The 27,071-nt window shown below is 56.9% G+C and overlaps 1 protein-coding gene across 8 annotated transcripts in view; it reads right to left on the reverse strand.

Annotated features, from left to right (window-relative positions):
* Positions 1 to 27,071, reverse strand: part of MAD1L1 (mitotic arrest deficient 1 like 1) — a 362,570-nt gene that overhangs the window by 123,313 nt on the left and 212,186 nt on the right. For all 8 annotated transcript variants that reach the window (XM_045048077.1, XM_045048076.1, XM_045048078.1 and 5 more), the window contains one exon: positions 12,336 to 12,426. In XM_045048077.1, coding sequence (XP_044904012.1) covers positions 12,336 to 12,426 — 91 coding nt within the window. The remainder of the gene's footprint in view (positions 1 to 12,335; positions 12,427 to 27,071) is intronic.

Consider the following 27,071-nt stretch of genomic DNA (forward strand, 5'->3'; position numbering starts at 1 on the left):
AGGTGTACAGGGTAGGGAATGGCGGAGGGGATCACACAGAGCAGGATGAGCCGGACTCCTCCACCCCCCGGATCTGCGGCATCATGGGCAGCTGGCTCGTCTCCTGGCTCAGAGACTGAGAAACCGAGGCCCGGAGAGGACTGGAGGCACACGCGGCTATTCAGGACTGGTCACCGGGAGGGGTAAAGAGGGGAGAGGCCGGGGGCTGGAGGTTCCCAGAGGCAGGTCCCCGGGGTCCTTCCTCAAGCCGCAGACATGTTACTGAGGGAGAACAGGTGCTCCACAAGCTTCTGCCTGTCCTTGGGCCAACAGGAAGGCTAAGGAAGAGGCTGGGGACCACGAGGGTCTGCCCCTCCCTCCTCTGGCTCCCCTTGCCCCCCCAGGACAGAAGCTTTACTCAAAAGCTGGGCACTTGGCATTCCCTGTGGCCGAGGCACCCTTGGAAAACATACAGGGCGTACAGCCTGCCACCCAACTTACAAGAGGGGGTTGTGCGCACGGTGTCCAGCGCCCACTGCAGCCTCCGAGGGGCCCGGACCCTCTGGTCAAAGCTGGTGAAGGGACCCAGCGCAGCAAAGGGAGGACGCAGCCTGGGGGAGCAGCCCCGCCTGGGCCGCCACACGTGGGTACGGCTCTCCTCACTCCACCCTGCGGGCGACCACCGTGCCCGCTTCCGACCCAGGGCCGGAGACCGCAGCACGATGGGTCTGTCCACTGATGGCCACGTAACAAAGGGGAGAAAGATACGCCACGTCCTGTGGCCGTCCGGAGGAAGACCAATGGTGACAGGGGGCCCGGAGGGGGCCCTCGCCCAGCCAGGCCTGACACCGGTCCTCCTTGGACGCAATACCCAGAGGGAGGCCACTGTGCTCAACCTCCGGGCCCGTCCCCGGCCCAGAGTTCACCCCGCGGTGGTGGTCTGGAGCCCTGCCGGCCTTGGGCACCGGGGCAGGCTGCCAACACGACGCCGCTAACCTCCCGGAGGCGGGCAGACAGTGGGGTTGCTCACGAGGGCGGTGGGGACCACCTCACCAGCGCCTCCCTCTTCCCGGAGACAGAGTGGCAAGACGGGCCGAGTCCTGGGGCCCAGCGGGGTGCCCGTCCCTCCTCTGCCCGCACGCAACCCGCGGCCAGGCCACAGGGCCTGAGGGAAAGATGCCGCCATCCCAGGACACCGGCTGGGGCCCCGCGGGTCACACGCAGAGCCCCCGCGGCCCCGACCACAGAGGCCTGGCCTGGCTCCCCGGCCTGACTCAGCTGCCCAGCCAACAAGCCCCCTGAGGCTCCTGTCCCCAGGCCAGGCCCCTCCCTGCACCTCTGTCACAGCAGGGCAGGGTCACCGAAGAGTGTCACCTGCGTGGGCACCCAGGGCCGTGCTCCGTGGGAAGAAGGGAAGGGACAGGGTGTCTTCTGCTTGTGCTCGTCCTGCTAGTCAGGAGGCCACAGTTGACGATCCCCCCTCCACCTGCCATCCCACGGCAATGTCACCAAGCGAGCGAGCCAGGCCCCTGCTTGGCTGCGTGGACGTGCAGAAGCTGTGGAAATCGGGTGGCCGTGGCTGTCGTGACGTCCCCGTCAGACGGCAAACAACAGGCGCAGCCTAAATCCGGTGGCCTGCCTGAGCGGTGAGAGCTGGCGCAGACAGCACTGAGGTCGGTGCTCACTGCCCTGGGTGCTCACCGGGACGCCGGGCACTTCGTCCCACCTGCCCAAGGGACCGGAGGTACACAGATCAGAAAGTGCTGAACAAAGCCACTCGATTTTTTCATAATTGCGGTAAAATACACATAACAGAAAATTAACCATCTCAACCATTTCTAAGTGAACAGCTCAGTGGCACCGAGCACATTCACGCTGCTGTGCAGCCTTCCCCACCGCTCGTCTCTAGAACGTTCCATCTCCCCACACTGAGAGTCTGCCCCATTACACACAGACCCCCAACTACTCTCCCAGACCTGGGCCCACTTTCTACTCTGTGTCCGTGAATCTGATGACTCCGTGACCTCGTGTGAGTGGGTCCCAGTGCGTGTCCTCCCGTGTCTGTGAGTCTGACGACCCCGGGGCCTCGTGGGAGTGCGTCCCAGTGCGTGTCCTCCCGTGTCCCTGAGTCTGACGACCCCGGGGCCTCGTGGGAGTGCGTCCCAGTGCGTGTCCTCCCGTGTCTGTGAGTCTGACGACCCCGGGACCTCGTGTGAGTGGGTCCCGGTGCGTGTCCTCCTGTGTCTGGATCGTGTCACTCACCATGGTGTCTGCAGGGTCCGCCCGTGTGGGAGCAGGTGCCAGAATTTCCTTCCTTTTTAAGGCCGAGTGATATTCCATTGTGTGGATGGACCGGGTCGTGTCACCCCGGTCCAAGATGGACACCGTGATGCTGCCGTGAACGTGCGGGTGCGCGTGTCTGTTCGAGTCCCAGGAGCGGGACAGCAGGGTCATGTGGTTAAAGAAGGCGGCTTTGTAAAGTCAGTTTCAGCATCTGTGGTGGGACGTCAAGAAATCCCCACGGGAGGCAGTTCTAGAATTCCGCGTTCTGTCCGTAAACCGCCTCCACAAAACCACCTTTCTACAAGAAGGATCAAGTAAACTGGTCATAATTTCCTTCCTTGCTGGGCTGCTGAGCAGTTCAGCTTCAACAGTGCCTGATGCCAGAATACTCCTGATCTACTTCCTGTAGGTATCACGTTATCGGTGGCCACAATACTGGGATCTTATCTAAAACAAACAGACACGACTGTGGAATATAGTCAAGTTAATACTCACAGACTGAAGAAACTCAAATTCCCCAAGTAGTCTGGACTCTTCCAGAACTTCCGTGGAGAGCCTAAGCACCCTGAGAGGGTGACTTCCCCTGGAAAGCCCTGGAAATCCTGGCAGTGACATTCCTTGTCCTCTGTGCCACAGAAGGAAACCAAGAGCACGTGGTCCCGCCAGGTCCTCGAGCGGCTCCTCCCCGAGTCCGTCCCAACGGTCTGCTCTCCTTCCTAGGTGTCCCCACGAGTGATGACTCACGGGTACACCGGGCCCACGGTTTGTGTCTCCCCACCAAACATACGCTCATGGAAGTGGGGCCCTGGCTGCCTCAGTCTCCGCTGTCCCCCACGTTAGAGCAGCACCCACACACCAGACCCCAGCAAGGGGGACAGACACCCCACACCTAGCACCGGGGGCGCCAAACGACCGCTGCTCTGCTGGGGTCCATCCTCCCCTCTGGCCAAGCCACCCCAGGGACTCGTTCAGAAGGAATCTTGGACCCTAAGCCCTGGAACGGAGCTTGAACGGCAAACATCATGCCACGTCCCAGCGGGGCCGAGTCGGAGGGAGGCCAGTCGGAGGATGGCAAGGAGGAGACAAAGGAGGGAGACCAGCGCGGGGCTTGGAACAGACCTGGCCTGAAGCTCCGGTTACCTAAGCCCCTGGGCACCGGGCCGATGACCACAACCCCCAGCGCCCTCGCTGGGGCTCCTACCGGGCAGCCCCCGCCCCCCCCCAACCCCCGTCACCACAAACATTCCTAAAGGAAGCTGGAGGGGAGGGGGCAGGCCGGGCCGGATGTCGCAGGGGAAGGGGAGGGCCGCGCACAGACGAGGAGTCTACACTCTTCCCTAAGCGCCAGTGCAGGCTGCCCACGGGACACACGTGGATGCAGGCGCCAGGGAGAAAGGGCCTCTGGCAGCACGAGACGCCCCGAATGCCCTCTCTGCGGCACCCCTGCCTCCCGCCGTGCGGGCCAGAGCAGGGGACGCAGGCGCACGTGAGAAGCCCCTCTGTCAGCCCCTCGTCCGGGGTCGGGAGCATCTGACTCCGGCCAGAGGGCGCGGGCCTACGGCACCGGTGTGGCGTGTGCCACGCCCTCAGCTGTGGCCCTCGCAGCACAGGGGCCATGAATGGGTCTTCTGGAGGCGGCTCGGCTCCGTGGGCCCCGGGGACGGTGCCACAGTAAGGGAGGACGGGAGCGTGCCAGACTCCGCCGAGGCCGAGGCGCCGCGGGCCGACCCCCAAGCTGGGCTTCCTCCCCAGCACCGAGGCCGACACGGCACGTCTACACGAGGTGACACAGCCGCCACGAGGGCTGGGCGAAGCCGGCAGGGACAAGAGAGCGAGTTCCCCCGAGGCAGCCGACTCCAGAGCCCTCATCTGGTGGGAGCTGTGACCCGGTCAGGGGACACGGATCCAGGGTGCTGGTGGGGTCCGAGCGGGTGCTGGCCTCCCAGGGAGGAAGGGGCCAGGTGTCCTGCTAGCCCTGAGCCAGTCACAAAAACAAGAGCCCAGGGTAAGGGCTCCTGAAGCTGGTCGCAGTGCTGCCCGTCCCACCTGTCCCGCCCCGGATACGCCCTGGCTTGACGGGCCTGGACGGACAGCTGCCGTGGCAGTGAGGCCCCGCGCCTGGCGTCAGAAGAACGGGTCTATCCCGGCGGGGCCCCAGGGGCTCAGTTCCGGGAGGGACACGCGGGGATCATGGGGCACGAGGCCGCACCTGCCCTCCCTGTCCCGAGACGTGGCCTCCGCCCCCCGGCGAGGGCGAGGCTTGCAGCCAACGCTCTGCCCTCCGCCCGCCCGCCCGCCCGCCTCACGTGGCCGCTGCGACGCTGCGGGTCCCTCGTAAGAAAAATTCAACTGGCTTGAAAGTGATAATCACGTATGACTTTTCAGCGCGCCGCTCGTCTCTAGGTCTGTGGGGAGCCGGGTAACCCACGCGTGTGTCTAATGGCCTGGTGACGAGCAGACGGGGGTGAAGCGGGGTCGGCACGAAGCCTGAGGTGGCCGTGCCGGGGCCCGCGTACGGCCGGCGGCACAGCGGGCGGGCCCGGCACCCTGAGGCCCATCCTGAGGCAGGGGCTCCGGGGACCCTCAGGGCGCCGCGAGGCCCCCCGTGCGGGCGCGGGGCCGGGCCGCCGGTCTGGGGGTCTGAGGCCCCGCGGAGACGCCGGCTGGCACCGGCTCGTGGGACGGGAAGGGGCTTGTTATTCAAGACACGTCCTTCTCATAAAAGAATCAGAAGAAATCAGCGCCTGTGGAAATGTCTCCTCACAAGTGCGCATCAGCAGGCCGGCTTTTTTTAGTCCTCGGCGTTAATAAACATGAGCGGCCGGGCGCCACGTTGGGGAGGGAGGTTCGGGCTCTTTCCTGAAGCGCCTTGTTTGACACGTACGTCGGGGAGCACAGGCCCGGGGCACGCGCCCGCTCGCTCACTCCGGGTATGAAGGGGCACACGCGGCCGCCACGAACAGGGTCACGCACCTCCCGGGCGGGGCCCGGAGTCCGTGCGGCAGGGACACCGAAGATCCCCGCCCCAGAGGCAGACGACACAAGAAACGTGCAAAATGAAGACACAGCCGTAAAACGTGCCGGTGGGGCGCAAACAGGACCCCACAAACGCTCCCACGCACGAGACTGACTGTCCTACGACGTCCCGTCCCGGGAGGCTCGCCGTCACCTTTCGTGAGACCTAACAAATTCTCAATTAGTTGGGGGGTGTGTTAATTCCAAAGGGCACATAAACATGAACAAGAGACACCGGGAAAAATTCTGCTGGACGAGTCACGGGGCAGGCGGGAGGGGACGCATCAGCCCTGGGAGCGGCCCACACCCAGTGACACGCGGGCATCGCGGATCCGGGGCACGGCACCTGACACCATCAAGGACGGGCTTTGTGGACAGTGGTCCCAGGACCGCGAGGGGCCGCCTTTCAGGGAACAGGCGGATGTCAGGCTTCCTCCCTTGTAGAACTCCAGACCAAACCCGAACACCAAACCAGCCACGGATTTACACGTGAAAAACAAAACCACCACGAAGAACTCCTTCACCACCTGAAGCCAGAAGAGAATAGTAGGTAAACCCACCTATGTAAAAATTCAAATATCAAAATCTTCTTGGTAAAAAACACCTCAAGCAAAGCCAAAAGACAAATGATCAATTGGGAAAACCTGTTCACAACTTAAAAACACCTCAACTCCTTACAAGACAACGACTCCAAGAAATCAACAAGGACCACCAGAAAGCTGGACCACAGAGGACAACACCCAGGAACGTAGTTAAAGACTCTCACGCTCACATACAACACAGGGAACGAAGATCGAAAGCACACGGACCTAACCCCTGTCCACCTGCCGGGCCGGAAGATCTTCCCCTGTGACGGTGCACTCTGGGCTAGGCCGTGGGGAACCGGCGCTCTCCTGGGTCACCGTTGTCCCACAGTGTGGGGAGTGGTCACGGACGGACCGTCGTGACCAACCATCTGGCAGAATCGACCAGAATAAGTACGGTGCCCTTCGATCTCATGATCTCCCTCCCGGAAATTTATCCCCCACACGCTTGCGCACACGGAAATGCTACACACAGGACGTGCACCACAGCCACGTTTAGGACCACGGAAAGGGAGGACGGTGCCTGCGTGGCCACTGACAGGGAGCGGGTGGAGCAAACCCCGGCACGCCACCGCCACACAGCTTGCAGCTGAGAAAACGAGGAGAGAGCTCCCAGATACAGCGTACAGAAAGCAAAAGGCACAGGATGGTTCGCCACAGGCTATCTTTTGAGTTAAAGGGGGGCGGGCACTACATTAGGAAAAAACTCAACCACCAGTCAAGGAGTCACTACACGGGAGGAAAGCCCGGAACGCTTCATGTACTTAACCCTCCCAGCCTCCGCGGGACTCGGGGGCCGGCGGCTGCACCCACCCCTGTGCGCTCCCTGCGCCTGTACGCCCCGAGCGCCCGGGCTGACACGCAGGCCCGAGGCTGGTGTGTGCAGGTGACTCGGTCAAGGTTCCTGCCTTCAGAGCTCACGGTCCAGAGGGCTGACCCGCCAACAGGTCCCAGATGTGGCGTGAGGGCGATACCGAGCCGGCCCCGAAGGATGGGCGGGGCTGGTGGGCAGGCGTGGGGTGCCCCAGACGGCAAGTCGTGGGAGCCAGGGGTGCAGGCCACGGCCAGGACCCTGAGGGAGAAGCCAGTGGGTGGCCCCCTGTGGGGCCCCCACACAGTCCCCCAGGCTTTCAGGGCAGGCACGGGGGCTGACGGGGCAGCAGAAGGCCTGGGTCTCTGCTGAGGGGATGGGGGGTGTGGCTCATGGCAGCAGGTGGGGGTCCTGAAAGTTGGGGGAGGTGACTGAGTGACCTCTCCACACCTTGCGGCCGGTCACCAGCTTGTGACGCCGGGTATCCCCTTCCCACAGTGATGGAGGCCCTCACTCTGCGGCTGAGGAGGAGCTTCAGGGGCTTTAGAAGCAGGGAGGGGGCGGTTCTGGAATAGCAGAGGCCAGCACCTCTGGCCGAGGGCCAGTCTAGTGCCCTGTGCCCCCGTCACCTGGCTGACCTGGATGAAACCAATGCTCAGAGACATCAGCCCCTTCCTCACCCCCAGAGCAATCTCTGGGGCTCCCCCTATGCCCATACATCCCTAACACATGGCCTGTGGGTTTCGGCGCCCCCAGGAAGCAACACCCGGAGAGCATTTCAGAAGTGGGGGCAGTAGGCCAGTCAGGGGCAGGACAGGCCCAAGGGTGTGGTCAGCAGCCAGAGGGTCCCAAGGAGAAGAGCCAGAGGTGGGAGGGTTCTGAGAAGCAGAGGTCAGGCCTGAACTGGGCCCATGGCTCCCTGGCAAGTGAGAGCTGGTGGGAGCAGGTGGGAACAGGTGGGAGGAGGTGGGAGCAGATGGCAGGAAGTGGGAACAGGGGGAGGAAGTGGGAACAGGGGGGAGGAGGAGGGAACAGATAGAAACAGGTGGGAAGGGGTGAGAGCAGGTGGGAGCAGGTGGGAACAGGAGGGAAGAGGCGAGAGCAGGTGGGAGCAGGTGGGAACAGGTGGGAGCAGGTGGGAACAGGTGGGAGAAGGTGGGAACAGATGGGAGGAGGTGGGAACAGGTAGGAGGAGGTGGGAGCACATGGGAGAAGGTGGGAATAGGGGGGAGGAGGTGAGGGCAGGTGTGAGGGAAGAGGCGGGGGCAGGTGGGAGAAGGTGGGAACGGGGGAAAGAGGTGAGAGCAGGTGGGAGCAGGTGGGAACAGGTGGGAGAAGGTGGGAACAGATGAGAGGAGGTGGGAACGGGTGGGAGAGGTGGGAGCACATGGGAGAAGGTGGGAACATGGGGGAGGAGGTGAGAGCAGGTGGGAAGAGGTGGGATAGGAGAGGTCCAGCCCTGGGGGCCCAGGCCGGGCGGGAGGAACCCGCAGGTGAGAAGGAACCAGCGGGGGCCCCTGGGGGGCCATCACAGCATGGATCGGGAGAGGGCAGCGCAATATGAAGGGTGAGGGCCCCTCTCCCCCACCCTGTACTCAGGAGGGAGGAAGGAGACGAAGGCTAGGAGGGTCTGGTTCGACAGTGCCTGCCTGGTGACGCAGGGACGGGAGCGGAGACGTCTCCACAGGCACCGTGAGCTTTCCGCTCGCAGGCAACCCAGCAATTTTCTACCCACTCCGTTTCCAAAAAAGATACTTATTTCAAATGTCACCGGGCCGCAGTCTGGTCCCTTTCCCGCGCAGCATCGCCGGCTGGCTACGGCAGCCCCGCCCTGGCGCGGGGGGAGCAGGCGCGAGGCGTGGGGGGGAGAGCGGGACCTCCACCCACCCCTGACCATCACCTGCCTGAATGAGCAGCGTCATCAGACAACATTGAGGGGCAGCGGGACGTGGGCTCAAACCCCAGAGATGAATTCTGCTTGATTACACGCATGCTGGAGCGTTTACAGGGAACGGTGCAGATGTTTGCAATTTGCTTTAAAATGCATCAAAAAAGTTAAAAAGATTGACGGATGGCAGAGGGGCGGCAGCACAACACACATCAAGTGCTCGTGCCGGGACGTGGGTGGTGGGTTAGGGTCCGCACTGTGCAACTCGCTCCTCCGTGCTGTCCATTCCAGAACGCTCCTAAGACGCCGGGGCGGTGCGCGGCCGGGGCGTCCGGCCTGGGCTAGCCTCCCCCGTGACCCAGAGCTGCCGTGCGTCCGGCCGCCTCCCGACGGTGCGGGGGGAGCCGGTGCGGCTCGTTGCCGTCAGTCCCCAAGTCTGGCCCCTCAGACACACAAACGCCAAAGAGCACGTTTGTCTCCTTCGAGGGAAGACACGGGACGGTGGCATCATTAACCACAGCGGCAGAGGCGCTGGTCGTGCTCAGCTGGCACGGGAGGCGCCCCGGCTGGGCGCTCCCCCCGAGGTCGCCGAAGTGGCCCTCCAGAGACCTGGCCCACAGCCTCCACCCTCCACGGAGAGCGCCGATCGGAGTCAGGGCGGACGAGACCAGGGTGCCGTTCCTCCACCGTTCTGGTTCTGGGAGACGGAGACCGGCGCAGGGGCGCGTGGGGCGGGGGCCCAGGCAGGGAGGACCAGGGCTGTGGCCGTCGGCCATCCTCGCTCTGCGGGCACCGACGCGCCACGAGTGTGTCCTGGAGCCCCCAGGTCCCGCGGCCACGCGGGAGCGCACACCCGCCCCGCTTCCGGCCCGGAGGACACGGCGCGTGTCCGACCCGCTCGGTAGCCAGAAGGGGCGTCGGTGACCCAGGCCCCCCCCCCCCCCGAGGTCCACCGCCCTGGGCTGCATCAGCGGTGCATCGGGACACCGAGACGGTGGGGACAGCCCGCCGCCCCATCCGGGCTCCCAGAGGGCACAGGGCAGGAGGGGCACGCCCAGCTCCGAGCGGGAACGGAGCTCCGTCTCCTCATCAACCAGCTGTGAACTAATTACAAGAAGTTCTAACTAGTGGCTCCCTCTCCAAGCATATGTTCCCAATTAAGGCAAACTGCAGCTGATTTTAATCAATCTTCCGTGAAGCGGCCCATCTCGAAGCCTCTCCGCGGAGGGAACGAGGGCACGGAGGGGAGGGTGTCTGCACGGGAGCATCCCGGCCGCACCGCCGTGCCACCGAGGTCGCCCCCCCCACCCCCGCCCTGCCGGCCGCGGCCGGGCCGCACTCCTGAGCTTGGCCCGGGGGAAGGCGGGGTCGGGGCCTCCAGAGCTCCGGCACAGAGGTGAAGGGGTGAGGCCTTCGCCCTCACAGTGGAGAAGACGGGAAATGGCAAGTGATGGACGGGGGGATCTACCGAGGGCCACGTGGCGTCAGACGTGGCATGCCACCTCCCCGGAGCCCCACCTGGGCATCGCCATCCCGAAGTCCTAAAGGACGTACCCGATGTGCCGGGGGCTCAGATGGCAAAGCCCGACACGTCCACGACCACCCGGCCAAGGCACAGGACGGTGTTCTAGCTGAGAACCCCACGACGCCCCCCGTACCCACGTGTCCGAGTCACCCTCGGGCCCACTCGGCCGCCGCCTGGACCCCAGCCAGGCGCACGAGTTCTCCGGGTCCGCTCTGGGCGACAGCACGACCGCCCATGCTGCTCTGACTCGCCGCCTGCGTTCCGGTCTGCCCCGCGGGGGGCCAGGTTCCAGGACGGGCCCGTCTGCCTACGTCCTCCACGGGGCCCTGCGCTCACGGGGGCTCTTCGTGAGCTGGACGAGTGGACGGCATCCGGGTCGGACGGGAACTGCCACCAGCAAAGCCAGCGTCCAGACCCCCTGGGACGGTCAGCTCAGCCCTGAGGTGCCGACCTCTCTCGCCCACACCACTGCACAACAGACCCGGGTCGGGGCAGCCGGTGGCGGTGGGGGGAGCAGACCGGGGGGTCCTCAGAGCTGAGGCTGGGCACCTGAGAATGGCAACTGGCTGTAGGGACGTGGCCCCGCGGCCGCGAGGGAGCTGGGCTCCGAGCCCTCTCCCGCCGGGTGCCCTCGGCCAAATTACGGACCCTTCCTGCTCGGAGGACCCGCGTCCGGGGACCGTGGACACAGAGAGGCCCGTGCGGCACAGTGACCGTGCGCGGCAGAGGCCGGAGCCAGTTGTGACAGCAGAGACGAGCAGCCGGGAAATGGGGATCCTGGCGGGCCCCCGCATCACGCCGGCCTTCTGACAGGAGCCCCATCTGAGGCGCCCTCCTGGATTCGTGCCGGAACCGGGAACCTGGGGCGAGGCCGTCACGGACCTCCTCGTGCTGTGGCGTCTGGAGGCAGGACACGGGCGCCGCTGTCGGACGGGCAGTCGGTCCCCCGACTCGAAGCGGTGGGAGGGAACGGGGCGCCCGTGAGGGGCCGCGGGACACCCACCTGGTGCAGAGGCGGTGGCCGCCCGTGGCGGTCTACAACCCTCTGCCACCCTTGCCCCGGGGCCGTGGCACAGCTCGGGGAGCACCGCCATGCCTCCGCATAAGCACCCGAGCCCCCGGCGTGATGCAAACCCATCTCCACACGGCACCCTGCCCCCCCAAACCAGCGCTGTGCCCCACCCACGCCCACAGGCAGGGACGCGGAGGCCGCCTGCCCCCTGTGGGCAGGAGCCCAGCCCCTCGACCGGGAGCGGCCCCAGGACCCGCGCGTCTCCCGTCAGGGAGCAACAATGGCGACGGGCGAGCCGTGGACACCCCGTCTCCCAGGGTGCTGGGGGCAAATGCCCCTCGGGCACAGCGCTCGTCAGCACCTTGCCTCGGCAGCTCCGCCTACGGCACGGCAGGCTCCCTGGGAAGGGCCAGGCAGGCCGGAGGCAGGAAAAAGGGACGTGAAGGATTTCAGCCGGCCTCACTGCGCCCCGACCCCGGGGACCCAGGGAGCCGTCAGCCGCGATCGCAGGCTGTGCCCGACCGAACACGGGGGAAGACGCCCACCCGCCCTGCTCTGACAGGGCCTGGCTGACAGGCCGCCCGGGGCCGACCTGCCAACAGCCCGGCTCTCCCTTCGGAGACCGCGGCCCAATTAGAGCGGTACGGGTCCCAGAGCTGAGCGCCGCCAGCCGCGGCTCCCGGCACCTCGCTTCATCAGACTTGTCACTTCCCCTGGCTCCAGGAATCGGTAATAAAAAAGAGATTTGATTTGCCTCTAATAGGTGTCAAGATAGAATCAATGGCCTGTCCAAAATCTGGGTAATCACGAATCCGCAGGTTTCTTGCCACGGAGCAATTCAGACGGGAGCATAAAAATGAAAAACAACGTAAAGGTGCAGCGGCGTAAACAGAGCCGTGGCCTCCCGACTGCAGGCGGCGGGCACGGGCCTGGGCGCACACCCGACCGGAGACCAGCCACGGGCCACGGCCGGTGCAGGGAGGGAGCGGGAGGGAGCAGGAGGACCGATGGAGCACGGGGCCGGGGCCGCGGCTGAAACACCCTCCCCGAAGCGCTCCGAGCACACGCCCCGGTGTGAGGGCCTGCGCGTGGGGGTAGGTCGCGGCTTCGTGCAGTCTGCTGAACCAGAAGACGGGACGTCGGCGGGCGCGGGGAGACACCGGAGGGCAGGGAGAACCCGTGGGAGAACGCCGCGTCCCGGGATAAGCCCCCGCCAGTGGCCGCCCGCCGGCACGCACCTGCAGGGTCAGCCGCTCGAGCTGCGCCTCCAGCGTCTTCTTCTCTTCCTCCAGGCGGCCGCGTTCCCCTTCCAGCTCCTCAATCTTCAATCTGCAAGGAGAGCCAGACCGTCAGGACACACACCGCGGCCCGCGCGTCCACTCCTGCAGACAGGGCCCTGCCCGGAGGGGGGGGGGGGTGTCACGCTCAGGCCTGGGGGCGGGGTGTGGCCCGCACGTCCGTTCTGATGAAGGGGGGTCTCCACGGACCACAACTCGAGGGGGCAGGACAGATGGGAACCTGCACGCGTCCTGTGCTCGTCGGCCCACTCCCAGGACGCATGACCACGTATCGTAGAGGACGCAGAACCACGGAGTCGACCCGGAGGGAGACGTGGGCTGGGGAGGGAAGCTAACTGGGGGGAAGCAGGCTCAGAGGGACCGCGCAGGGGCCCTTCTCCCTCGTGGGCCCGGACACCAAGGCCAGCGGCCGACAGAAGCGTGCGGCAGGTTTCAGCTCACGGTAACTAAGCGCGCCCATTTCTGTCTTCATTTCCAGATTTTAATTTTTGAAAAGCACTATATTCACATGATTTGGAAATAAGTAAGTTTGTCCAGGAAGCAGTGTGCAGCCCGTGCATAGGCTAAGGAACAGGGCCTTCCCACTACTAACCAGCTGGAGTGGAAAACTCACATTTCATAGATTATTCAGGAAGGTCTTGGCTCGGGAGCAAGAGATAATTATCTCTAGACAGAGAAGTGCTCCAGGACGGCCTAGCAAATCACACAAGATCAGAAAGGACCAAAACTCTTTCCAAGAAACCTAATTACGTCTCTGAAAAAAGCTCGGGAAGATTCATACGAATACAAAAACATTCAGAATCAAACAAGCCAAAATTTACAACGTCTGCCAACTAATCAAAGACTACCAGGCCTGAAAAGAAGCAGGAAAATATGACCCGTAATGAGGAAAATAGTCAATCAGTTGAAACCCACCACGAACTGCAGCATTAAGTAGCATCCAAGGACATCGAAACGGTTATTGCAACCGTCCGCTGCTCAACAGCTCGGCACGGAGACGGAGTCACGAGCAAGACGGCCCCGGTTCCCGGAGGGGTGAGCCCCAGCGCCCGAGACCACAGACACGCTGGGCGGGTAACGCCAGAGCAGACTGTGCAGGGGGAAAGCCTACGCACTGGAAGACCCCAGAAAGAAACGATACAAACCAACACACGGAACGAAACACCCAAAACGATCCCAAGTAAAAGAGAGAGGAAAAGGGATATTTGAGGCTGACAGGACGGTCACCGAGGTGTGCGGGGCAACTTCACGGAGCACAGCGGCCGCCTGGGTGGAGCCCCGAAGGAAAGGGTGGGAGGCAGACCCTGGGAGACGAAGCGTCGGCTTTGATGACGAGCACACACAGATCCGAGACGCTCGGCAACCCCCCAGCACAAGACACACGGGAAACGGCCCCAGAGCACCTAGTAACCTAACGGCTCAAAAAGCCACCAGCGGAAGGGAGAGATGTCACGTACAGAGGAATAAGGCGGATTTCTCATCAGACACAATGCAAGTGAGAAAAGGAAAGGAAAGCTTTAAAATACCGAAATAAATTAGAAAATACCAACCGAGAATTCGACCGCCGGTGAAAATAATCACAAACAAAAGCAACATAAAGATGTTCTCAGACAAACCACACGTGCAAGGACTTGTCACCAACAGACCCGCTCCCCGAGGGGGTCAGGGGAGGCCCTCCTGGCAGGGGGCCAGGGACGCCAGAGGGAGGCACGGGTCCACGTAAAGGAGCGAGGTGCAGCGGAACCGCGACTGCGTGGGCCAACGTGTGGCTGTCAAGGACGCTTGATGTCCGGCTGACATCCGCTACCACGTGTGTCTCAGGCGTCCAAGAGTGACTGCGCTATTACGGACACCACAAGATGCTCGCCGTGGTCGTGGTCTGTCGCTGCACAAAGCCACCACAGGATCGCCAGCTGCACGTCACAACCCTGTGCTGTATGTCACATCCCCGTGACGTACTATTTTATGACTGGAGGTCTGTACTCCGAATCCCCTCTATCTCCCCACTCATTATCTAGGCGTCTGTGCATTTCTTTTGTTTTTTTTAGATTCTACGTGGGAGTCAGATCACACGGCATTTGTCTTCCTGTCTCAGTTCACTCAGCATCATACCCTCTGGGTCCATCCACGTCGTGGCAAATGGCAAGATCTCATCCTTCTTTATGGCCGAGTAATATTCCACGTGTATATACGCCACGTGTTCCAGTCAAGATATGAAAGCAAATGGCTATCTGTTAACAAGATTAGTTGTTGAAACAAAACTAACAAAAATGTACTAGGGTCTAAGATAAAAATACAAGTGGAATGTGTGACACACGTAGCAGAGGCCGGAGGGGAAAACAGACGATGTAGTTAGGAGGCTGTGTGCCTGACGGTAGAACATCGCTCGCAGGCAGACCGTGATCAGCGGGAGGCGTGTACCATGCACCCCACAACAAGCCCTAAAATAACAAGGAGTGACAACCGGTAAGCAAGAAAAGGAAATAAAGTGAAATAATAAAACACACGCAACGATTTAGAAAGAAGCCAGGAAAATGGGAAACGAAGAGGAAGGGACGGGACGGGTGGACGGCGGTAAGGTGACAAGACAAGACCCCGTCGTACCGGCTGCCACAGGACACGTCAACAGTCCACACACCCAGTTAAACACAGGCTACCCACGCGGACGAAGCAGCAACCCCCCGTTACGTCACCCCCGGCACGAAGCGGCAAACGGACGTGAGCCGCTAACACTGGGAAAGCCAACAGAGAAAGCCGGAGAGGCCCCTAGAACCACAGAGAATTTCAGAGCCAACAGCGGCACCGACAAGGGAACTGTGTGATGGTGCGGAGGCCGAGTGGCCAAGAGAACAGTATCGTCCGGAACACCTACGCGCTAGGGAAAGCCCTTCGACAGGTGCAGCAACCCTGGTAGAAACACACACAGAAATATCCGAGCCCGCAATCGGAGCCCGAGATTTCGACGTCAGCCTCTCAACAGCTGATGGAACGATGAGCAGAAAACCCGGAAGGATGAAGTAGACAGGCGCTGGACCCAAGCATCCCGCAGCAATACCGTGACCACGAGAGCAGAGGGCGTGGCCCTCTCGGGCGCACACACAGGTCGACCAACAGAGACACAGTCTGGCGCACGCAAGGAGGCTCAACCTACTGGGAAGGGTATTAGTCATTCAAAATCTCTCCTGCGACCAGAATGGCGCTAAGTGATCCACGCAAGGACACCCGGGAAACGCGACTTACAACTGCACGCAGGAACACGGAGCGTGCGGGGCTCAACCTGGAAAACCCGTCCGAGACCCGCCCTCTGACAAGCACGAGGTCGTCCACTGAGCTGAGAGGCGCTGACATGGGCCCAAACATAAGGGGATACACGTGGTCGTGGCTGAAAGGCACCCTTGCTGGGATCTCACGATTCCCCGCACTGCTCTAAAGAGTCCACACCGACCCCGTCAAACCCCACACGTTTCTTCGTACAACCGGACAGTTGATTGTAACAATCATGGGGCAGTGTCACAGCCCCGGAATGCCCAAAGCAGCACCGGGGAGAAGGCTGGAGAGCCAACACCCAATCTCAAGAACTGCCATAAAGTCACAGCAACCAAAACAGCACTGCCCTTGAGCCGCACCGACGAAACACAGCAGGGCCCAGAAACAGACCCCTACATGCAGACGACGTATTTTGATAAATATTCCAAGGCAATCCAGTGTAGAAGCACCATTTTAACAAATGGTGCTGGAGCAGCTGCGTGTTCATTTTTCTAAAGGCCCTAAAATCTGTATTTTGTACAATATAAACAAAACTAACTCAAGATGGAGATATAAACCCACATATAAGTCGAAAAAGGGTAAAATTGCCAAAAAACGTAGGGGGAACCCTGTGAATCACAGCTACGGTATCCAAATCACAATCAAAGAAGAAAACAGATGAGACGTCTCTTTAAAAGCCTTCGTGAAGACAATGCAATCACAAGCCGCAGAATGGGAGGGAATATTCGCAAAGCAAGTAAGTCTCCGGCAAAGGACTTGCGCCCACAATCTGCAAGGGACTCCGCAGACTCAGCGAAAAGCAACCAAGGAAAAAAACGGACGGTACTTAGAACACTTTGCCAAACCAGATGCCAGACGACGACAAGCACAGGCAAAGATGCTCGTGTCGTCAGCCGTCAGGGAGACAAAATTCAAACCACCACGAGCCGCAGCGCACCTGTTAGGATCGCGGTGAGAGAGGCGGACGGGCCCAGGGCCGGCGAGGAGTCAGTGGTGGTGGGGACGCTAACTGGTGCGGCCCCCTGGAGACACGCGGATCCACAGAAAACGGCCACGTACACGCACCAGCCATCCCACGACCAGGTGGTGTCCCGCCGGAGTCTACAGAAGGACCTTCTCTGTAACGTCAAGCGGCTCTGTTTACAACAGCCGCGAGCCGGGGGAGAGTGAGTGTCCAACAAGGGCACACGGACGCGAACAGTCCCCGGGCGTAAAAAGGACCACGGCACAGATGTGTGTTCGCAGTAAGGCAGACACGGAAGGGTGGCCACCGCGTGACTCCATTCATATTCAACGTCACCAAAGGCCAAGCAGTCTCTAGGACTGAGAGCACATCAGCGGCTGCCTGGGGAGGAGGAGGAGGAGGAGGGATGGGTTCCAGCCAGGCCGGAGGAAAGGTTGGGGGTGACAGACAGGTCCGCCACCTTGAGCCTGGTTGGCACAGCAGGGTGTGCGGGCGTGTGCGTGTGCAAACGTCACACTGTGCGCTTCATATTTTTAAAACTTTTTAAATGCTTATTTTATTTTTGACACAGAGAGGGACAGCATGAGTGGGGGAGGGGCAGAGAGAGAGGAAGACACAGAATCGGAAGCCTCGAGATCATGACCTGAGGCGAAACCGGACGCTCGACTGACTGAGCCACCCAGGCGCCCCACTGCGCGCTTTAAATACGTGCAGTTTGCCGTAGGTCAGTTACACCCCAAGAAGGCTGTGGGAGGTGTCCCCAGGGGCGTGGGGCGGGCCCGGCACCCAAGGCCTCGTCCGGGAAGCCGCCGTCTGCGGGCAGGACCCCTGCACGTCAGGGGCAGGCTGCATGAGAAGCCCCGCTGGGCCCCGACTAAAACCGGACGCTACGGACTCTGAAGGCTCGTGAGCAAACGTTCTCAGGGGCTAAATTCAAATAAGCGCGTGCGCGCAGCTGCAGGCCCATCGATAAAATGGCTTGTGATCCATCCCGCTGTCAGAGAACAAACCCGCATAAACAACGCTTGTTTACGTGTCTTCAGGCGGGGCCCTCCCCTCCCCCGTCCTCCTCTTGAGGCGAACCGCCACCTTGCTGAGGGAGAAAATGAACCCGCGTGTGTTCCCAAGCTCACAGGGCGGCTTCGCCTTCAGATGCTTCGAAGCGATCGGCTGTGGCCTAAGTGTCTTGAGACTGACTGGCTCCACGTTCTCTAGACGAGGAGGGCGCTACATAAACCGAACGACATCCCAGATGGCTTCTGGAAGAGACCAAGCGAGCCAAGGCAGGGTGTGCGTGCGTGCGTGTGCGCAACAGGCTAGGATGAGGTAGCTGTTAATTGTTCTCGCTGGACTAAAGAAAGGGTGATGGCGGGGCGAGGGGTGCCGGTGCTCGGGCTCCCGAACGGCCTGAAGAAGGGACAGCCAGTGGCCCTGGAGGACAGCTGGAAAAGCACGTGGCCCACGACGCACCGTCCAGGCTGAGCGCCCCCAGATCCCACAGCCGACGCACTGCCTGCTGCTTCCTCCCTGACAGGCCCTGACCATCCACCGGGGACTAGGCCACCACACTGTCACCGCAGGCCTCTCCGTTCCCTCTGTCACACGCCCGCCCTGTGTTTCCAGCACAGAGCCAATGTTGGGCCCCACAGGCAGAGGGGATCAAGTGCGCAGGCAGCAACCATCTGTGTCCCGCACTAGGAGGCTGGAGCACGGAGAGGGTGACGGCCCTGCTCCGGACTCATTCAGACAAGGAGGGGGCGTCCTGCTACGGACTGAACGTCTGTGTCTCCCCACATTCTTAGGTTGAGGCCCCAACCCCCGTGTGATGGAGCGTGCAGGGAACTAGGGTCAGGTGAGGTCACGAGGGTGGGACCCTGTGACGGGCCAAGCGTCCTGGAAAGAGCAAACCCCGAGAGCTTGTGTGCACTGTCCCCCGGTGGCGAGCGCCTGGTGGGAAGGCGTGGCCCGCAGCCACAACAGTCCTCTCTGGCAACAACCACGCGGCACCGTGGCCTCAGACTTGCGGCCTCCGACAGAAAGAACGTAAATGCCCGTTGCTTACGCCACCCAGGCTGGGGCCTCCGCTGTGGTGGCCCGAGCACAGAGGCAGATCTGGCTGTTAGGGGAGGGGGCCCAGTGACAAGTCCCTGACCGTGGGGACACGGCTTTGGAGCTGGTGATAGGCAGAGGCTGCGGGGAGCTTGGCTGAGCCACGTGCCTGTGTCGTGCGGAAGGCAGCACCGGCACGCGGCTGTTCAGCTGAGATTTCCGAGCGGAGTGCGGAAAGGGTGGCTTGCGACTCAATGCAAACGAAGGACGTGCGTCAGGAAGGAAGTGCCAGCATCCCGTACGGACCCCTGGTCTCATGTGACGGGAGGGCCTCACCCCTGTGCCCTTCCTCCCTTCAGCCGAGAACCTAGGTCTCCCCACGACACATGTGAGACATGCCCGGCTTGGGACCGTCCACGGCCGCCTGACCAGTGCTGCCAGGGTCACGAGACACAGAAAGATGGGGACGCTGCCCAGGAGCGGAGGCGGCAGGGTGACCAAAACCAAGGCAGGGCCTGGACCGGACGTCAGGGGGCAGACAAAGTAGTGCCGACAACGGAGGCTGTCACAAGCTCACGGCAAGCATGCCGCGGGAGGGGAACACGCCGGCGACGCGGGAACACAGGCAGGGCTCGGCTGAGCTCTCTGTCCTACTCTCGAGAGCTTCCGGCAGATTGAGCCCATTCCAGCAGCGCCTGGGGGCTCAGCCGGCGGAGGGTCCGACTCTGCTCAGGTCACGGTCTCACGGTTCGTGAGTTCAGGCCCCGCATCGCGCTCTGTGCTGTCAGTGTGGAGTCTGCTTGGGATTCTCTCCCTCTCTCTCTCTCTCTCTCTCTCTCTCTCTCTCTCTTTCTCTCTCTCTCTCTCTGTCTCCCCACCCAATATAAATAAATAAACTTAAAAAAAAACTTATTCCAAAGTGAACGGTTGGCACGAAGTCACCCTGGACAAGATACTTACTGTCTCTCCCTTCCTTCACCCATAAAATTGGGATAATAGTGCAAACTGTGTACTTCCAGTTTGTTTTGAGAATCCAATGTGTCACTGCAAGTAAACTATTTAAAGCTGTGCTTGGGCAGGTAATAAGGGCTCACGAGAGAAAAATAAAACAGAACGGAAGGATGGAAGGAGCAAGAGGACAAGTCCAAGCGGTCGTGCGCAGGAGGCTCTGGGGCAGGTGACCAGACGACTGCCTGGCGGGAAAGGGCTGGGACACAAACGCAGGGGCGCACCTCCGAGACACCGCGGGCTCGGTCCCAGAACATCGCAGTAAAGCAAATGTCACAATAAAGCGAATCAAATGAATTCTCTGGGTTCCCAGTGCACGTAAAAGCTAGGTTTACGACACACTGCAGCCTACTCACAAGGCGGTCACATCGGGTCTGCAAAAACGCACAGGCCTTAATTAAAAATACTTTATTGCTCATAGCGCTAACCATCGTCTCAGCTTCAGTGATTATAACCACTGATCACCAATCATACTACACATAATAATGAAAAAGTCCCAACTATTGCGAGAATGACCAAAATGTGACACAACACGTGCTGCTCGTTTGCCAGGACACAACCACACTAACCGTACTTCCTCCTAGAAGCAGAGCTGCGTTGGGGCGCCTGGGTGGCGCAGTCGGTTAAGCGTCCGACTTCAGCCAGGTCACGATCTCGCGGTCCGTGAGTTCGAGCCCCGCGTCGGGCTCTGGGCTGATGGTTCAGAGCCTGGAGCCTGTTTCCGATTCTGTGTCTCCCTCTCTCTCTCTGCCCCTCCCCCGTTCATGCTCTGTCTCTCTCTGTCCCAAAAATAAATAAAAAACGTTGAAGCAGAGCTGCGTCAGGCACGAAGCACGACGCGGCAGAAGGACGGGGGAGCGCGAGTGCGGCTGGACACGGTGATGAGCACGACCCACAGGCAGGAGGGCTGAACAGGACCACCCGCCGAGTGGATCTAACAGGAACTGGTACAACGCACCAGCCAACGACAACACAATCCTTCTCCGGGACAGACCACATTTGGGGCATTTAACAAACCTTAACAAATTTCTTAAACTGGCATTACACAAACTACATTCACAGACCACAAGGGAATGACACCAGATGCCGGTGACACGACAGGGAAATCCCCAAACATCTGCAAATCTAACAACACACATCAAAACAATAGGTCGTTTAGCAAAACGACTGAGATTATAAACTACGTTTACCTGAACGAAACGAAAGCACGGCATCCAAAAAGGTGGGACGCGGCTGAAGCAGTGCTCGGAGCGAACTTTGTAGCCGTGAACGCTCATATTACAAACCAAGATCTCAGATCAATAATCTAGGCCTCCACCTCAAGAGACTAGGAAGAAGGAAAGAAAATATACCAGGAGCGGGCAGAAGGAAGGATCGACAAGGAGCAGAAATTAACGAGACAGAAAACAGAAAAGCAAAGAGAGAAAGGGGAGAAAGCAGACACCAGTTCTGTGAAGAAGCCTGTTAAACAGCGAACGTCCGGCAAGGCTGCAAAGACCAGAGAACACGGAGAACGTGAGGTAATAACGTCGGGAAGGAGAGGCTCCCGCTGTGGGTCCTGCAGACAGAACGGGGACTGTACACAGCACCACACACGGGCCCCGACAACCTACATGGGACGCACCAATTCTCCCAGGTACCCAAATTCTCTGAGACAAATTACCCAGCCTGGGTGGGTACTTCTGTGACTGGCGGAGGGATGACATCGTGAGTGAAACACCACACGCAACAAGGACGCCTGGGTGGCTCAGTCGGTTAGGCCTCTGACCCTCGATTCAGCTCAGGTCACGATCTCCACAGTTTATGAGTTCAAGCCCCGCGTCGGGCTCTGCACTGACAGTGCTGAGCTTTCTTGGGATTCTCTCTCTCCCCCTCTCTGTGCCCCTCCCCTGCTTGTGCTCTCTCAAAATAAATAAAAATATTTTTTACAGATTAAAAAAAGAACAACCCACACACAACAGAAATACCCAGCCTTAGATGGTTTGCCTGGGTGCAAACTTTTAAAAAGGAAGTAATGCCAGATCCACACATCCCTTCCAGAAAACAAAAGAGGACGGAATGCTTACTAACCCATTTCACAAGGTCGGTATTATGGTGATAAAAACCAGACAACAACAGTGCGAGAAAGCTGTAAGGCCAGGATCCCTCATGAGTACAGACACAAAAATCATCAGCAAGAAATAAGCAAGTTGAATCCAGCAATATGTAAAAAGGACAATGCATTAGGGGCGCCTGGGTGGCTCAGTCGGTTGGGTGATCTACTCGAGTTAGGCTCAGGTCATGATACCAGGGTAACGGGATCGAGCCCTATGTGGGGCTCTGCGGGAAGCGTGGAGCCTGCTAAATATTCTCTGTCTCTGTCTCTGTCTCTCTCAAGTAAAAAAAATTAAAACGACCATACGTTATAACCAGGGAGGGTTTACCTAGGGTGTCAAGCAGGTTTAATACTGAAAAATAAATCAATATAATCTGCCATGCTGACAGTGTAAAGAGGAAAAACCACATCGTATCAATCAATTCAAAGAAAAACAGAACTTGAAAAAATTCAATATCCATTCATTTCAAATCAAGACTAGAAGCGAGCTTTTACATCCTGATGAAAGACCTACAAAGGGGGTGCCTGGGTGTCTCAGTCAGTTAAGCGTCCAACTGAGGTTCGAGTCATGATCTCAGTTTGAGAGTCGGAGCCCGTGTCAGTCTCTGTGTTGACAGCTCGGAGCCTGGAGCTGCTTCAGATTCTGTGTCTCCCTCTCTCTCTGCCCCTCACCTGCTCACACTTTGTCTCCCTCAAAAATGAATAAATGCTAAAAAAAAAAAAAAAAAAAAAGACACCTACAAAAAGCCTACATTATTTCCAGTGGCTTCAGACTGAACATCTCCCCACATCCAAGACCAGGAACAAGGCGAAGGCATCCGCCCTCCTCACCCCACAGCAACGTCACACTCGAAGTCTCAGTCAGCACAAACTGTAAGTGGAGGAGACCAAAGGCATACTTCTTGGTGAAGATGTAAAACTAACCAAGTTCATAGACAACAGAATATCTATGTAGAAAATCCCACAAGGAATTAAACACAATTAAACAAACAAACAAACAAACAAAAACCCTCACAAAACTGATAATTTAGTAAGGTTGCAGGCTATAAGATGAATAACTAAAAAGTCAATCATTTCTATGTGATCAAAAAACAAAACAAAGCAAAACTTAGAATAGATATAAAAGACATACTTGGGTCCAAATCTATTAAAATATGCAGAACCCGTATACTGAAAGTACAAAATGCTAATGTAAGAACCGAAAGACCTAGATAAATAGAGATGCATACCATGTTCATGGAGGGAGGACCCAGCATGGTACAGAATCGGTTCTTCCCAAACTGAAGGTGCCCACTTAACACAATGCCAATTCAACTCCCAGCAGGGTTATTTTTGTAGATATAGCCAAACTGTCCTAGCATTTCTTTGGAAATTCAGAGGAACTAGAATAGCTAAAATGATTTTGAAAAAGAAGAATGAAATTGGAAGAGTCATACCACCTGATTTAAAACTTGCCGTAAGACTGTGGTCACCAGGAAAACGGCGGTGAGACAAACATGTGGATCAACACGGACACAGAAGCAATTCAGTGAAGGGACGCCTGAACATCTTAAGGTAAAGAATAAAATAAAATAAATAAACGTTGACCTAAACTTCACATCTCATACAAAATTTAACCGAGTGTGGATCAAGGAGTTAAATGTAAAATGTAGAATTCCTGTTCTTTTAAAGGTTTTATTAAGATGAAAAATCACACTACGGACTAAGAGAAGGTAGTTCCAAGTCACATTTGACAAATATGTCTGAAATGCATAAAGAACTTGCAAAATTCAAAAGTAAGTTAAGAAAACAAAAATAAAACTGGGTGAAAGATGGCTAAAATATCTGAACAGACATTTCACCAAGGAGGACAAGCAGATGGCAAGTAAGCAATGAACAGATGTTCAACATCAGCGCCCATTTGGGAGCCACACGTGAAACCTACGATGAGACACTGCACACCTGTGGGACAGCTGGCATTAAAAATACCACCAACACCAAGCACAGACTAGGATGTGGGTATTTCTGTTCAAGGAACTGCCAGACCATTCTCCAAAGCTAAACATTACCCAAGGTATTACCCAGAAATGCGACACCTGGGTATCTACCCCAGAGGAAGGAAGACTGAGGGCCCCCCCGGACACAATCTACACGCAGCTATTTACAGCAGCTCTAGTCAAGATGGCTCCAGATTGGAAACAGCATAAATCCCCGTCAACAAGTAAATGGATACAGTCTTTTTTTAAAAGCTGTGGTGCATCCACAGAGTAGAATGGGACGCAGCCACACAAGGGAGCAACTACACCCAGACAGAAATTGAGCACAGAAGCAGCACACTTGGATAACACTACAAACCAACTAGACCAACCACAGGGTACGTGTCCTTGTCAAGTGCACACGGGATCTCCTCCGGTACAGACCACGTGTTAGGCCATGAAACAAGTCTTAATACGTTCGATTTATTAATTTGGTGGAATTAATTCAATGGAATTGAAGTAAGAATCAATAATGGAAGAAAAAATGGAAAACACGTATGTGGAAACAAAACAACACAGTCTTAACCAACAGGTCAGAGAAGAAATCAAAGGAAATTAGAAAATACTTGGAGATGAATAAAAACAAGACACGAGATACCCACACTTGGGGGCACAGGGAAAGCAGTGCTCAGAGAGGAATTTGTAGCCATAAATGCCTACATTAAAAAAGAAGAGAGTTCAAACCAATAACTGTAACTGCCTTCAGGAAATAGAAAAAGAAGGGCTTATTACACTCAAAGCTAGTCGAAGGAAGAAAATATTAAAGATTAGAACAGAGATGAATTAAGTAAAGAAGAGCGAGAAAATCAATAAAGCCAAAAGTTGATTATTTGAAAAGATCAACAAAAGTAACAAAACTTCAGCTGAAATGACTAACTGAAAAAAAAAAAAAGAGAAGACTCAAATCATTAAATCAGAAATGAAAGACAAGACCCCACTTCTAATTTTATAGAAATAACAAGGATTGCCAAAGAAGACTGTGGACAACTATACATAGATTGGATAAGCAAGACGAAACAGACAAGTTCCTAGCAATTCACAAACTACCAAAACTGACTCAGGAAGAAACAAAAATCTGAGCTGACCAACAACCGGTAAGGAAACAGAAGCGGTAACAAAACAACAACAATAACACATAGGACCAGATGGCTTCACGGGTGAATTCTCCCCAACATTCACAAGGGAATTAACACAATTCCCTTCCAAATTCTTCCAAAAAGTGAAAGAGAAGAAAACTCTCCCAAATTCATTCTAAGAGACCAGCATTATGGTGATACTACAAGCCAGGCAAAATACCACAAGGAAACTACAGGTCACTGACCCTTATTGAACAGAGGGGTAAAAACCCTTAACAAGACACTAGCAGACGGAATTCAGCACCATGACCATGTGGGATTTATACCAGGAATGCAAGGGGTCTCAACATGTGAACATTAATCAGAGCAATACACCCCATTAACATAACGAAGGGGAAAAAACCCACATGATCATCTCAGCAAATGTAGAGAAAGAGAAAGCACCTGACGAATCCATCAACACTCAACCAACTAAGCACAGAGGGGAACTTCAACATGAAAAAGGGCATTTTTGAAAAAACCCGGAACTATTACCAATCTCAATGGTACAAGGTTGAAAGGTTTTTCCCATAAGACCAGAAATAAGACAGGGATGCCCGCTTGGGCGCCTGGGCAGCTCAGGCGGTTAAGCGCCCGACTCCTGATTTCAGCTCAGGTCATGATCTCGTGGTCTGTGAGTTCGAGCCCATGCTGACAGTGTGGAGCCTGCTTGGGATTCTTTCTCTCTCCCTCTCTCTCAAAATAAATAAACTTACAAAAGAAAAATAAACAAGGATGCCAGCTTTTACCACTTCCACTCAATATACTACGAGAAGTTCTAGCCAGAGAATTTAGTAATAAAAAGAAGTATAAGGTATCGATTTTAGAAAGGAAGAAGTAAAACTATCTATATTTGCAGCTGCCACGATCTAGAAAACCCAAATAATCTGAAAAACCAACACTCATTAGAGGTAATAAATGCATTCAGGAAGCTGTAAGTTACAAAATCAATATGCAAATTCAGTTATATTTCTATCTACCAGTAATTAAGAACCTGAAAAAGAAATTAAGAAAACAATTCCAGGGGCACCTGGGTGGCTCAGTCAGTTAAACGTCTGACTCCTGATTTTTGGCTTGGGTCATGATCTCACGGTTCATGAGTTCGACCCTGCATTGGGCTCTGTGTGACAAGTGAGGAGCCTGCTTGGGATTCTCTCTCCTTCACTCAAAATAAATAAACTTAAAAAGAAATCAACTCCATTTATAACAGTGTCAAAAAGAACAAAATACTTAGGAATTAATTTACCCAGGGAGGTAAAGTTTTATATACTGAAAACTGCTAAACACTGCCAAATGAAATAAAAAAAAAAAAAAAAAAAAAAAAAAAAAAAGCAAGCCAAAAAAAAAAATAAATGGAAGGCATCCCATGTTCATGGATAGGAAGACTTTAGTGTGGTTAAAATGTTGGAAGAGTCCAAATAATCCTGAAAAAGAACAATGAAGCTGGAAGATGATGCTTTCTGATTTTAAAACATAGTAGAACGCAACAGCAGTCAGAAAAGCCAGTGTCAAAAGATTTCGTATCATAGGATTCCATTCTTTGGCCAGTACTGACAAAAATGGAGAATGTGGTTGTCACGTGGTTACAAAGGGGATTCTGAGGTGATGAAATTATCTGGTTCTCTGACTAGGGGGTGATTAAACATTACGGAATTGTACAACCCCCCACCCCACAAAAAGGGGGATTTTACTATAGAACAATTTTTAAGGTGAAATACAATACATCTCCTGGTAACATTCTGCATTTTATTGGGATGGTGAATGCACGCACGTGTGCACTTCTGTCAAACATGCCTACAGCACCTGGTGGGGGTGAAGGTGTGGGGAGTACTTTTATTGTGGACTTTCTTTAGAAGTGAAGGCACACAGTAGTAATAAAAAAGCAGACTGGCTTTTATTTGGTGTCATTACTGTTTCAACCTTGTCCAAAGAGAACACAGCGTCTTAGACCTGCGCCCTGGTGGGCAAGTGCACTACCCCACCCTGCTACTCTACCAGCCATACAACCGTACATTCTTCTGTGTGTTCCTCATGCCTCTGTAGAACCGTGGCTTCTCAAATGCTCATGGACTGTTTCTGGAATTCTGCAGGCTAACGCAGAGAGGGCACAAGGTGCAGACAGAGCCCGGCCCACAGAAGGCACCGCATCAGCATTAGCAGCTT

This window comes from Felis catus, chromosome E3, assembly GCF_018350175.1.
Source record: "Felis catus isolate Fca126 chromosome E3, F.catus_Fca126_mat1.0, whole genome shotgun sequence".
NCBI classification, from domain to species: domain Eukaryota; kingdom Metazoa; phylum Chordata; class Mammalia; order Carnivora; family Felidae; genus Felis; species Felis catus.